At 48.1% G+C, this 14,473-nt stretch overlaps 1 protein-coding gene across 1 annotated transcript in view; it reads left to right on the forward strand.

Moving 5' to 3' along the window:
• The window catches only part of KCNS1 (potassium voltage-gated channel modifier subfamily S member 1), a 108,585-nt gene that overhangs the window by 70,790 nt on the left and 23,322 nt on the right, over positions 1-14,473 (forward strand). Inside the window, exon 4 of the mRNA XM_066624700.1 lies at positions 6,307-6,501. Within this exon, the coding sequence (XP_066480797.1) occupies positions 6,307-6,501 (195 nt within the window). The remainder of the gene's footprint in view (positions 1-6,306; positions 6,502-14,473) is intronic.

Genomic DNA, 14,473 nt, shown 5'->3' on the forward strand with positions numbered 1-14,473 from the left:
ATACAAAAAAAAAAGTCTAGCAGCCAATTGGTTGTGGCATGAAGTGTGGTGAACTACAGCCCACTTGATCTGATGCATAAGGTGTGATCTTCCTTTGGCAAGTATATCTCGGTCGCCATCTACATCCACACACTTAGATATACACACGAACACTGGGGTGGGGAATTGCAGTCACAGAATCAAAAGTTCATAAAATGCAAGAAGCACAGTCTGCGACATTACAATGCAAAGCAAAAATGCATATAAGTTAAGCACTATGCCATGTCTTTCAGGGCCCTTAAAGAGTGCAGGATTGTGGTTATAACAGGTAACATAATAGAAATAAAAACTAGTGACACTACAATCCTTTTCCTCCTATGTGCACAGAGCTCTGCACACCTGCAACTTTGTGCACCTGGAAAGGAGCTTCACCAACTTCTGCTAAACATACACAGCCATTCCTCTCAATCTAAGTCCTTTTGCATCTCATTTACATTCATTCACACATCTTCTCTGGGCCTCTGGCTTGCAAACATGTTTGCTGGGATGGTTGCATACATCTCTTCAATTGCCTGCCTGAGATGTTCATGTGTTGCAGGTTTTCTACAAGGAAGAATGTATGAATTACAGCTCATCAAAATATGTGTACTGTTTCTGAGATGCCCTGTATATGTACATATTAAAAAGTTTCCTGTACTTATGGCTGAACAGTATATATAAGAGTTGAAGAGTTTGTACTCGCAGATGAAGAATATAGATACACTCCAGAGGGGTAGTTTTTCTTGTGCAAGTCTACTAAAGGAACACTCCAAGAACACAGTAGTGCTCTTGGACAGGTCCCAATGGTTCCAGTATGCAAGGGAACTTCTCATTGAATTGTGCAGTTGAGGGCCAAATTACATGTTAGATCAATGCTTCTCAACATTTGTCCTCCATTGTACCACTTCACAAGGTTCACCTATTCAAAGTACCACCAGATGGTACTCTGATGATATCATTTCCAGTTACTTCTGGGTTGGGAGGGAGATATGATGTGACAAACATCAGTAAGAGGCTCAGGGTGGATGGGAGGCTTTTCTGAGCCTGGAAAAGCATGCTTTGGAGCTCTACCCATTGAGCCAAGCCTCCAACCACTGTTGTGTTGTGTTGTGTTCCTGGTCTCCCTGCTTGGTCGCAGGTGTCCAGGGGGCCCGCATGTACCAGCAGACACCACCTCAAGTGCCACTGGTGATACCTATACCACTGGTTGAGAAACACTGTGTTAGATTAACTGCATTATTAGAACTAATTTGCTTGTGTTTTTGTTTTTTGCTTTGTAAATTAGAGCTGTAGAATGGTGGAGAGTCCAGATCTGGACTGGGACTACAGCATAGGGGGAGAGAGGCTTTAACTTTTCCCCCAGCCATGGCCCTGATCCTTATCCTCTCTCCAGTGGTGTAGCTAAGGAGGTGCAGGAGGTAGCAGTTGCACTGGGCACCAAGCTTTAAGGGGACAACAAGCTGAGCTTGACACTAGTGACCAAAATTGTGAAAATCTTGGTATGTATGAATAATACCATCATGTTATATATCATTGGAAAGGTAATTTCATGCAGAATTAGCAAAACAAACCGCATTAGAATATCTCTATTCTATCAAAAGTTATGGCCAATTAACCAGAAAATGAAAACACAACTGCCTTTATGGAACAAAAAATGGATTTTCTTAACTCAAAACTGACCTATGAGACTGCTTGTTCTGAGTGCCAATGAGATGTTATTATGATACAGCATGGAACCAATAACTTTTTATTTACTTAATTAATTAAATTTGATTTTGTTATGGAGGGGGAGCTACAAAATATTCTTGGACCCCAGGTAGCAGATAGATGTCTTAGCAATACCACTGACTGGGGGGGAGGCAGCAGAGCAAGTGGGTGGTGAGCTGCTGGGGGGAGGAGGTAGATTCCTCCCAATTTTCACTTTTTAAACAGCCCAGGCATGACATCACTTCCGGTTGTTACATCACTTCCGGGGCAACATTTTTAGCTTGGCACCAGGATACAAGATCATTAGCTATGCCACTTCCTCCCTCAACTATATTTGCACTGAAACCAAGCCTGGTTCACTCATAAGGGAGGGACACCCATCTTCATCTACTGTCGTCTCCTCCTTCTACTTCCTGGAACAGGAAGAGGGAGACAGAGCAGAAGTGTAGAGGAGAGTGGCTGGCTAGAGCATCTCTGCCACTCTGTCTACCACTCTCTTCTACACTTTCTCTCTTATTCCACCCCTCTTCCTTTTCCAACCCAGAGACCAAGAGGAAAGGAGACTGGAACACCAATAGTATGGTGGGCAAAACTGCCAGCTCAAACATGAGGCAGGCTGAAGTGGGTTACATCAGTAGTGGATTGCGAGGGGGCTAATGGGCAGCACACTGCTGCCTTCCTCCAGGCTACCACTGATGTGAGCCACAATGACCTGCTTCCCACTTGAGCAACAAGCAGATCATCTCCCTCTTTACCTCAAGAAGTTTCCTTAAAGCCAGGAGAGCAAGACTTCTGGTTTTATTTATAGGGATTAGTATATGAGCAAAGGAGCTCCTTCATTCGTGCCATCCCTTTCAATAAAACTAGAAATCTTGCACTTCTGGGTTTGATGAAACTGCACAAGAAGCACAGTAAGAAGTTATTTTCTTTCTTCTCTAGAGCAGGGGTCTCTAAACTTTTCAGCCAAAGGGCCACATCAGATATCTGGCACAGTGTTGAGGGCCAGAAAAAAAAATTAAATATAAAATTTAAGTACATTAGAGATCAAACTTAGATGAATGAATGAATGGGCTCAAATGTCCAGGATTTCTCCAAGCACCAACACAACCCAAGAAATAAAGCACACACTTAAATGGGTCCCCATTCCCCCACCCACAAGCACAACTCTGGTTGTGTTTGGTCAACTGGGCCAGAGGCTCCCAGGGGATCAGAGGCTGGTTGCGGGACAGATAGAGGCTGGCCACAGGCCACAACTGGCCCCTGGGCTGGGGTTTGGTGACCCTTGCTCTAGAGCACTGTGGCAGAGGCAGCATCCATAGGCAGCAGCATGGGGCAGCACGACAGACCAGCCCCCACCCATAGGAGGCAGCATTTGGCATACTGCCTCAGGTGCCAGGAGACTTTAGTGCCTAGTGGGAGCTTTCTTCCTGGGACAAACAGCTTCCACAGAGGTGCCCAAAGAGGGGGATAAAACCAAAGTGGGAGCAAAACTTTCCATGTTGCAGTCCTGAACTAGATCTGCCCCATTGTTGCCCCCCCCCGTATTCCCATTTAGAAAAACAAATATGTCCGCTCCAATGACATTAGAACAGTTAGAGTTAGAGGAGTTAGAGTTAGAGGAGAGTTAGAACAGACAAAAGAAAATATTTCTTTACTCGGTGTGTGGTTGGTCTGTGGAACTCCTTGCCACAGGATGTGGTGATGGCGTCTAGCCTGGATGCCTTTAAAAGGGCATTGGACAAGTTTCTGGAGGAAAAATCCATTATGGGGTACAAGCCATGATGTGTATGCGCAACCTCCTGATTTTAGAAATGGGCTATGTCAGAATGCCAGATGCAAGGGAGGGCACCAGGATGAGGTCTCTTGCTATCTGGTGTGCTCCCTGGGGCATTTGGTGGGCCGCTGTGAGATACAGGAAGCTGGACTAGATGGGCCTATGGCCTGATCCAGTGGGGCTGTTCTTATGTTAATGACACCCTTAATATGATGTGAAGTTTGGTCTTGAGTTTTTCCAGGTACCCACAAAAGAAAGTTATCAGAAATTATGGTAGAAAATAGATTTTGGCACCACATAGCCAGAATACAGCCACACAGATCTTTAGATCGCACTCTGATGTAACACCTCAATCATATTTTGTGAAAGCATGGTTTCTATTCTCAACATACCCACCCACACGCGCACACACACATAGACACACACATATTTTTAATTCATCAGAGAAGAGTCCCCTGTAAATTAAAGAGAGATCTATTCTGAGATAGTTCCTTTAATCGCAGCTGCTCCCCAGGGCAAATCTTCTTTCCACTAAAACACTGCCTGAGAAAAAGAAATTCAGATAATGAAGTGAGCCTTGCAGAAAAGAACACTGAATAACAAAATGCATCAAAAATCCAGCCCTTCTCTTTGCATCTCCCAGGGTGGAGAAATCCCCAAATCTGTGATCATAATTAGCCGCATGTAAGGCAGTCACTTATTCAGAGGACCTCCCCACTGATGAATTCACAGGCATTTACCTCCTGGCTTCCAAACAAGCAGCTGATGCACCCATTCTTAATTACCATAAAACAAACAAACAAACTTTTGCCTCATCTCACAAAGGAATGGAATCTCCCTTCCTCTTCTGTGGTTTCCTCTGACATCCTCCCTGTGGCCTCTTCTAAAATAGCACTGGAAAAAAAACATCATGGTGTAATATTCAAACAACATTTTCAAGTTGTTTCCCATGGGATGAAAAGGGGAATGACCACATGCCTGTTTTCAAGCACCTGATCTTGCCAGCCTTTCAACTGGCCTTTGTAGTTCCACCATCCAGAGAATCCAGGTGAGGTGTCTTTCTTTTTCTGATTAGATGTCAACCTTCCTGCATGGGGAGCTCAATAAAAATAACATTTGGCTGGTCATTGAGAGGGATAAGGAGCTATAGGGTGGTGTAGTAGTTTGGGAGGTGGACTCAGACCTGGAAGATGCAGGTTCAAACCCCCCCCCCCCAGCTTCCTGGGTGACCTTGGGCTAGTCACTTTCTCTCAGCTTCACCTACCTCACAGGGTTGTTGTGAGGAAAGAAGGAGGCAGCTGTGTACTCCGCCCTGAGCTCTTTGGAGTGATGGATTTTTCCTCCAGAAATCTGTCCAGTCCCCTTTTAAAGGCACCCAGGCAAGATGCCATCACCACATCCTGTGGCAAGGAGTTCCACAGACTAATTACGCGCTGTGGAGCAGCGGAGAGGTCCCCTTCGCTCCTGTTCAGGGCTGTCTGATCTGCGCCTTCTTTGTTCCCCATAGGAGCGGGGGAGGGCGCCGTGTCTCCCTCGCTCGCACGCCTGCTCCCCCCGTTCTGCGCGGTCCCGTGGCCTGACCTTTCCCTGTGTATGCCCTCCCTGATTCCCCATCAAGCACGCTATTCCCAGCAGCAGAGGCATGGCGTGGCCTCTTCTATCCCCCCCCCCCCCCGCTTGGAGACCCGGCCTCTCCCTCTCATTGCTCCCCACTGGCCGCAGCGCTGCACGGGAAGAGGAACAGCGCGCAATCTGGGTCAGTGGAGAGAAGGCTACTCTACTCTGCCCTCCTCCACCGACTGGCTGCGCCTGCCTGATGTCCCCGTCCACTGGCTGGAGATCAACCAACCAAGGAACAGCCCAGTGGCGTAGCTAGAGGGGGGGCAAAGCACTATGGCTGAAATCCTATCTACACTTTCCTGGGAGGAAGCCCCATGGATTATAATGGGACTGACTTCTGAGTAGACATTCATAGATAGGATTGGGCCCTTAGGCAGCAAGTCTATCCACACTTTCCTGGGAGTAAGTCCCATCGACTAAAATGGAACTGACTTCTGAGTAGGCAGGCATAAGGTTGGACTCTAACAGCCCAATCCTAGGCCTGTCTACTCAGAAGTAAGTCCCATTAGAGTCAATGGCACCTACTCCCATGAAAGTGTGGATAGGATTGGGCTGTTAGGCAGCAATCTTATCCACACTTTCCTGGGAGGAAGCCCTATGGACTGTAATGGGACTTACTTCTGAGTAGACAGGCATGGGTTGGGCTCTAAGGCTGCAATTCCATCCACACTTTCCTGGGAGTAAGTCCTACTGATTATAATGGAATTGACTTCTGAGTAAACAGGCACAGGATTGGGCTCCAGGAAGCCGCCCGCTCGCCGCGGGGAGGCTCCCTTTAAAACCTAGCGCTTCGCCCCCCTCTAGCTATGCCACTGGACCAGCCTCTCCCGTTTGCAGAGGGAGGGGAGGCGTGGCGCAGCCAACCAAAGGCTCGCCCCTGCTGCGCCTCCGACCCCTGCTAGGCAGCGCTGGCCTGTTGGATGCTCGTTTGCCTGCGAGGAGCGCAGCACGACTTTGCAGACGGTGCCTGGAGGGGGGCCGTCTCGCCTGGCGGGGCGGCGATGTGAGCTTCAAAAAGGCAGGCGACGGCAACAGCCAGCCAGTCCCGCTGTGCCTGGGCTGGGGAGGCGCCTGGCTGCGAAGTTCCCCGTCCCCCGAGCCCGATCCGGAGGACTGAGACCCCCATCCCAGCCACCCTTTCCTGGGAGTAAGCCCCATTGACTGTAATGGGCCTTACTTCCGAGTAGACAAGCCTGGGCTTGGGCTCTGGGAGCGCTGAGACGGGGCGCAGCCTGCAGCCCAGCCGCACATGGCTCGTTCGGAGCGCGGAGAGAGCCCGCAGCCGCGGCCAGGCATGTGCGCCCCCAACTCCGCCCGGAGTCCTTGGCCAGGGCGCAGCGGCTGAGCGATTGCGCCCAGGGCTACCCGCAGCGAACCTAGAGGTAGGTACGCGGATCGCTGCGAACCCCGGGGTTTCCTTGACCGGGGAGGGGGTCCAACTGGGTGTGGTGGTGTCCCCCCACAGACTGAGCTCCTGCAAGGGGTGCAAGTGAAGCGCCCTCTCCCAAAGGGGAAGTGAAGGACGTCTGATTCGAAGCATCTCTCCCCCTACCCCGTGGTTACTTTGAGCAGGGACTTTTTGGAGATTCCCCCCCCCCCTCCAAACACACGCACGGTTTTCAGTACCAAGATTCGACCCTCCTGGGAAACTCCTGGGAAACTGCACTAATGAAGAGCTCCCTTGAGTGTGTGCAGAGTGCCTCCCTTCACCCCTTGAAGGGAGACCCCTCCCGCGTTCTGGCAGGAAGGCTCAGATTTGCATCTGTTGGCTTATGGGATTCATAAGTGAGTCCCAGTCGGGGCTTAATTGGTAGCTGGACTTGGCTTCAGAACCCCTTTATGGACAGCTTGGTGCCGTAGTAGCAATGTATGTGTAGTAGTAATAAGATGAGTGTGTCTCCGAGCATGGGCAGAATGCTCTTAACCAGTGTCAGGCTGCAATTCTATCCACACTTACCTGGGAATAAGCCCCACTGACTATAATGGAACTTACTTCTGAGTTGACATGCATAGGATTGGGCTCTTGGTCCCCACACGTATCTGGTATTTATGGGGAAGAGCCTTTAGGTCAGACAGTGTCCTGTCCAGGCAAACTTGAACCTAGACAGATCTTATTCTCATTTCAGAAATTAAGCTCTCTCTGTATGTGTCCGACTGTCCATCAGTCCGTTGTCTGGAAAAGTTTGCCAGAGCCCCCAAAGTAAGCATATCCAGGACTGGAGAACACACTGGCACATGTGTATGAGAGAGCATGGGCATCTATCAAACCTAGTGTTTGATCAAGGCTGATGTGAGAGGGAATGCCCCTGTCATAGGATGTAAGCCCCGTGCAAGTGAGGTTCTTGGTCATCTTTAGCTGTTGGAAATGCCAGAACACCAAAGGCTAGCCAAATCTATTTTGCAAGAGAGGGAGGGGGATCCAAGCTGGAAAGGGGCAGTTCTGGCACTTCCTTGCCTTGGCATTGTTTTGAGCACTCCTCCACAGTAGTCAATTCTGGGCCATACCTAGCCATTAGGAAGCAATGATGCAGTGTCAGTTGGGACAAAGAGATCCCTTGTTGCAGGGATCGCAGCATGCCACTGAAAGGCTGGATCTCAAGAGTACACAGATCAGTTGGGTGGTGATGGAGAGAACCTGGCTTTTCCTCTACAGGTAGGTCCTGAAGATCTGCCAGTGTTTCCAAGACTTCAGAAAGAAACTTATTCCAAGGAAACACTCACTCACCAGAAAGCTCACTCACTCTTTCAACACCTTCTGCTTTGATTGAAAAAATGGGTGTGTGTCTGCTACAAGAGGCAATGTAAAGGAGAGGATTTTGGATTTGGCTAATGGGTCAAATCCCTCTTCAATCACAACCTTCACTGAGATTCTTGGGCAAGCCAGTCTGTGGGCACATGTGTGACTTTGGGGCACCAACAGCCCTTCCAGATGGGGTGTATAGGAGAAACAGTGGGGTGTTTAGGAGATGTACTGTTTCTACTGTTTGTTGCTGTTTACAAGTTGTTCTATAAAACATATTTTAAAAATTTTACAGGACATTGTCATCTAGTGGTGTGCCTAGCACTCCCCAGTGCACAGGGCGAACTGCTCCCACCCCCTGCCCTTGGCTGCTCAAAGCCACAGTTAGATCTTACCTTTGCCTTGAGATTCCCCCCCCCCCCAAGGGGCAGGTCTATCCAGTATTTGGACAGGCATGCTTCCCTGTCCCTTACAGGCAGATCCCCCCCACCCTTGGAATGCTACTGTAATCCATCTGCCATCCTTCTGTTGCTCCCCCATTACTACATTTTGCAGTGGAGCAGCTGGTTAGTGGTGCACTAACCACCAAGTGTGGATGCTGAAAAGCTGCAGTGACCTGGTTTTTCATGTTTTTAGACAGGCAGAGCTTTAATATAATCATTAATGTTGTGATTGTCAGTTCCCTCCAGCCATACCTCCCAACTTCCTCCAATCACACCTTTACCTTTCTATTTCTCCTTCAGTTAATTTTTGCCATGTGTGGTCTGGCTTTTGTGGTGGTGGATGAGTGGACAACTTAGATAGATATATAATTTATCTATACACACACACACACACACACACAATAATAGCACTTCAAATTGTATAACCCTTTTCAGGGAGAAAGTTGGGAAGCCTGTCTGCAAGGGTGTGAAAGGGGGTAGTTTTTTTGACTAATGGTGCAGAGAAGGGGCCTGTGCCAGGAGCTCGTCAGTCCAGTGCTGACTCCACACATGGAAAGGCAGGAGGGTTTAAGGCTTCTGTTTCCCACTTTGCTACCAGACTTTCTTATTTTTGAATGTTAATGTTTTGTCTCAAGTTTTTGTGCCAAGTTAACCAATCACCATTAATGCCTGTTTTAAAGGTGATATACCAATATATGACACAGTGATACTTTGGGGGGGGGGGAACTATATTTGCCAAAAGAAAGGCACCTGAGCATGATTCCAGCATACATGTGCGCAATCACAGAAACAGCAAGGGGAGAGTGAAGGTGGAGGGATGGGGGAAGGAATAGCTACAAAGGCAATAGCTGGTTGGTCCTTCTGGCATCACAGTTGGAAAAGCCCAGAGGTGTTCCTTTGGTGCATCTTAAATTCATGCAAAGCCTACGCCAGTTCCCCAGTAGACTAGATTGGTTGTTGCAGGTTCACCGCAGGCTATACTGGAAAAGGCTAAGCAGTGAAACCCCTTGCCCCTTTATGCCAGGTAGCAATTCCTGTGCTCGGATTTGTGCGAAATGGGAGCATGGAAACATCCTGTGCAATCTACCTGATCTACTGAAAAGACTTTGCTGTGAGGCTGAAAGAAGATAAGGCTGTCTTAAACACATTCAGAATATGTACAGTGGTTATACAGGCATGGTCTTTTAAACATTCTTTTATTTGCAGTGAGATATCATGTGGATACCACCAGAGCATTTAGTAGTGTGATGAGAGATGTAAGCATCTTGTGATGTGGAGAAATTGGGTGCATTTTAATCTATACTTGTGTGACTCACTTGCTTGTTGATTTGAATAGACAGAATGCATTTTCTTGTAGCTTCTGTATCATTTTCCTTTTAGAAGTAACAAGTGATGGATTTCATTTGCAGCAGAAAAAAAAAGGCACATGGAGAAAGGATTAAGAAGCCCCTCTTCTTTCCCTGACTGAACCTGATTGGGTTGGTCTGCTTCAAAGTATGTGCTTAAGAATAAGCGAGGGGGAAAATATGGTGGAAATGTGGTAGGAACTGCAGTATCAGTTGTAGGGGAACCTTCTTAAACCCTTTGGGGGATCTCAGATGCAACCCATGGTGCTCCTACTGCCCAAGCGGGGAGTCTCCAAATTTTACTTGGGTTTGATGGCTAATCACTGTTGCTGTTAGCTGGCAAGACTTTGCTTTCTCACTTCCTGCTCCATGGAGGCAAATAAGAGCATTCCTCTTGTGCCTGCTGCAAAGCAATTAGCCAACCAATCCAACCACTTTGTTTCAGCAGAGTGGCGTAGCTAGAGGGGATGCAGAGCACTAAGTTTTACAGGAAGCCTCACTGCAGCATGCAAGCAGGCCCTCCCCTTCAGAGCCATTCTGGGTGGGGCAAGCAAAATGGATTCCTCTCTCCCAATGGCTGCTGTTAGGCTCCCTGCAAAACTTGGTGCTTTGCACCCCCTCTGGCTACACCACTGTTTCAGCTCCGTTCTACTCTCAAGCCCCTTTTTGCCTCAAAATGGGGGTCTGGGCTGTATCACTGTAAACAAGTTGAGACCTCTGGAACTTCACAGAAATGGTGAGGGACTCTCCTCCAAATACAGCAGAGACATGTGGATGGTGCACTGACCAAAGGTTTCCATGCCAGTCCATCTCTGTGTTCCCTTCTTTCTCTTTCAGAGATGTTGCCTTTCTTGGCAAGGAATGGAAGTTCCCTGGCCAGATGATGCCAGGAAATTTGGCAGTATCAGCCAACATTCCTAATTCTTTGACTAAGAATGTGACTTGGCTCAACTTCTAATGCTTAGATGTGGAGCCTATGCATCGTTACTCATAAGTAACATTTGTTCTCTTACCCAGGGGTAAGCCTCCGAAGCACAGATGGGTTTATTCAGAGGTGCACTACCAATTTTTCTAATGCAGGTCTGTGTGAACCCAGCTCATGGGATTGGGTTCAGAAAGGGGGTTTGGATTTGGCAAATGCCCCTGCCACTGAACCTTCCCCCTTCCCAGACCGAATCTGCCCTCATCACCACCGAGTTTGGCCATCCCCCTCCTCCGCCCTCCCTGCCCTATTCCACCTCGCTTACTGGCTTACTTGGGTTGATGGGACAGCAGCTATCTGTTACAGCATATGGGGCCAATAGGACCTCCCTGCCAGAGATCCTTTTATGACTGCTGTAAAACAATCTCAGCTGGCAAAATTCTAGTGCCGCCAGGGGATTAGCGCATTAGAATCGGGCTGTTAGCCTCACCAAAACTCTGTGAAGTAGGAGACACTCAGGGAGAGTGAATAGCCCAAAACGACTCTATAAGCTTCATAGCTGAGCAGGGATTCGAATGCAGGCCTCCTAGGTCCTAGTCGGGCATCTTAAGCAGTACATCATATGGGCTTTAAAAAAAAATTTTTTTGGCAAGGGATAGTTCCAAAGGGAACCATTTCAGCATATCTTAATCCTTTAAGGGCGCAGTCCTAACCCCTTATGTCAGTGCTTTCCAGTGCTGGCATAGTGGTGCCAGTGGGACATGTGCTGCATCCTGCAGTTGGGTGTCACTCACGGAGGCCTCCTCAAAGTAAAGGAATGTTTGTTCCCTTACCTCAGAGCTGCATTGCCCTTATGTCAGTTTCCTTATGTGCATTGCCATTTCCTTATGCTGGAAAGCACTGACATAAGGGATTAGGATTGCGCCCTAAACCAGTGTTTCACAAACTGTGGGTCGGGACCCACTAGGTGGGTTGTGAACCAATTTCAGGTGGCTCCCCGTTCATTTCAATATTTTATTTTTAATATATTAGACTGGTAATGTGACTGCATTTGGGGAAATGTTACAGACCTGCCTACTGTATATTCAGCCTACTATGTATGCTGAATACTACTATGCAGTATATTATGCCTACTATGTATATTCTTTTAATAATGATAGTAAATGGAACTTTCTCCTGGGTAAGTGTGGGTAGAATTTTAGCCTAGGATTGTTAAAATTTTTCCTGCTTGTTGATGCCCCTTCTGGTAATGACATCACATCTGGTGGGTCCTGACAGATTCTTATTCTAAAAAGTGGGTCCCGGTGCTAAATGTGTTCTCACTGCTTTAAACCACTGCTTTAAACAGTCTCTTTTATATAAGTTGGGATGTAATACATAATAATGTATATTAAGTTTCCAGTGGAAAAATCAGGCATAACTTATGTCCCAGTCCTACTTGAGTCTCACGCCACCGGAATGAGCGTTCTGGTAGTGTAAGGCACTTTCCAGTTGTTGCAAAATGCGACGCCTGGCCACTGCCGCAGGCAGCTGGCTCTGTGCAGCCGTGGACTATGGACACCCACTGGCGCCAGTCAGTACATGCAGGAGATGCAGATGGGATGACTATGGGGGCAGGGAGGAGGGCAGATTGAGGTCAGGAAGGGGGCAGTTTTGGTGGCAGTGGCACACTTCAAAATCCTAATCCTCTTTCTCTCCTTAGTCACCCGATACGGGTCCACATAGACCTATATACCTGGCAGGCTGGCATGGGGAACCACTGATCTAATGGAATTTTGAGGGGTAGGATCCTGCCTTTGGTTATGCTACTCTGTTAAGTGCTGTGTACAGTGACAGACTATATACATACGTGAAATAGACAGAAAATATCCTTTGTCACCTAATGTATGGCTTCTGTGTGTGCTTTCCCCACAGGCAAACGTCTGTGCCTGTATCTTGAAATCATAATCTTCCTTCTCTAGGAAGGAACCTGAATTAATGTTTGCTTCAGTGAGAATACAGTCCACACAGCAATCAGACAGCCGTATTCTACTTTGTTTGCTCTTGCAGAAATGATCCTCTTATGTGCATACGCACTAAAAGAAAGGTTTGAAAGGAAAATCGATGATGCGGTTCAGCTCTGAGGTTTGTCACAGACAACAGCAGTGATGCACACCTTATAGGAACATGTTTGCCGGTGATGTGTTCAGGGTAATTGTCATTGGGTGGGAGCACTGGCATCGCTAGGTGGGTGCAGGGGTGTGTGGGCCGCATCAGGTGACGCGCCGGGGGGGTGACGCGCCCTGGGGGGAGGATGTGCTAACATCGCGGAGTTAGGAGCTACCGCATCATGCCATACACCGTTGGATGCGGAATGGCCAGAGGAGAGCAGTGCAAGAAACGGAGCTCCTTCCCTTCAAAAGTTATGGCCAAAACACTGGAAGGAAAAAATGCATGGAGCCCTATGGAAAGTGAAAGTGAGCCATATTGGAAAGGGCAGGCTGAGAGGAATCCATGACACCAGAATGGTCCCGAACCAATGAATGCAGCCCCCAAAAAACACCCAAGAACCCCCCCTCCCAGCTGCGAGTGTGAGCTCGAAATGAAACCACGTGGCTGCATTTACTCGTGAGTAGGTGGACTTGCCTCAGTTGAGGCAGGCTAAGAGGCTCCAAGGATGTCAGAATGGTCCTCATCCAATGAGTACAGCCCCCAAAAACACCTATGAGAAGGAGGTTCCTCCCTCCCAGCTGCCTCCCTCCCAGTCTGTGGAGCCCTATGGAAAGCAAAGCAGCCTCACAGTTGTGTTTACTTGTGAGTAGGCAGACATGCCTTGGCTGGTGGTCGGGTCAGGCAAAGAGGAATGTGAGGACACCAGAAGGGTCCTGATCCAATGGAACTGGAGTGCAACAGAAGGCAGCCCCCCCCCCCCAAAAAAAAAAGAACAAAAAAGAGGCTTGGATGGTAAGGGGAAAGTTTTCTATTTTGCACTTGTGAAGCCAGGTGGGTCTTTATTCTGATGTGCCTGAAATAGAAGAACTTTAAACTGGGCACTGGGGAGGGCTGAAGATCTCACTGATTCTTTTGGGGGTGTTATTGCAGGCAGACTACAGAGTAAGCCCCATTGACCACTATGGGACTTACTTCAGAGTAGACATGCATAGGCTTGAGCTCACAGGCTGCAATTCTACCCATGCTTTCCTGAGAGTAAGCCCCATTGACCACTATGGGACTTACTTCAGAGTAGATTCACTTGGTGGAAGAGGACTGGCTCCCCCTTATTTATTCCATTTTAATTTAATTATTTATAATTATTTATTTTAATTTGCTTGATGATGTCGCTTCTGGCCATGACATCACTTCCAATGGGTCCTGGACAGATTGTCATTCTAAAAAGTGGGTCCCAGTGCTAAAAGTTTGAGAACTGCTGCAGTAAGTTGTTAGTAAGTTGACACGGGGTGTGTGTGAGACTACAAGTTTTCAAAATCACTAAAATCAGAATTTGGAGGAACAAGACCATCATGTTATATATCGGTCAATGCGTAATTTCATGCAGAATGCAAGGAAACAATCCACATTGAAATATATGTGTTCTAACAAAAGGTACAGCCAAAAAACCAGTGGGGGTGGGATGATGGTACATCACCATGCCCACCTGGGGCGTTGCCCCGCCCACTGCATGGGGTGGCGCCCAGGCCTCCTGCACCAGGTGACGTGAATCCTAGTGACGCCACTGGGTGGGAGGAGGGCAGAAAGGGTGCACGGCATGAAATTGGGTGGGCAGATTGAGACTGGATAGGGGATGGGCAATTTGGGCCCAGGAGGGGGCAGGATCAGCTGCACCAGCTAGCCAATATCCTATCCCCCTTCCCAAATCTGATCCCATAGCTCGGATCCACAAAGACATGCGCCAGTTATTTTGCG

The sequence above is a fragment of the Tiliqua scincoides genome, chromosome 4, assembly GCF_035046505.1.
Source record: "Tiliqua scincoides isolate rTilSci1 chromosome 4, rTilSci1.hap2, whole genome shotgun sequence".
NCBI lineage: Eukaryota > Metazoa > Chordata > Lepidosauria > Squamata > Scincidae > Tiliqua > Tiliqua scincoides.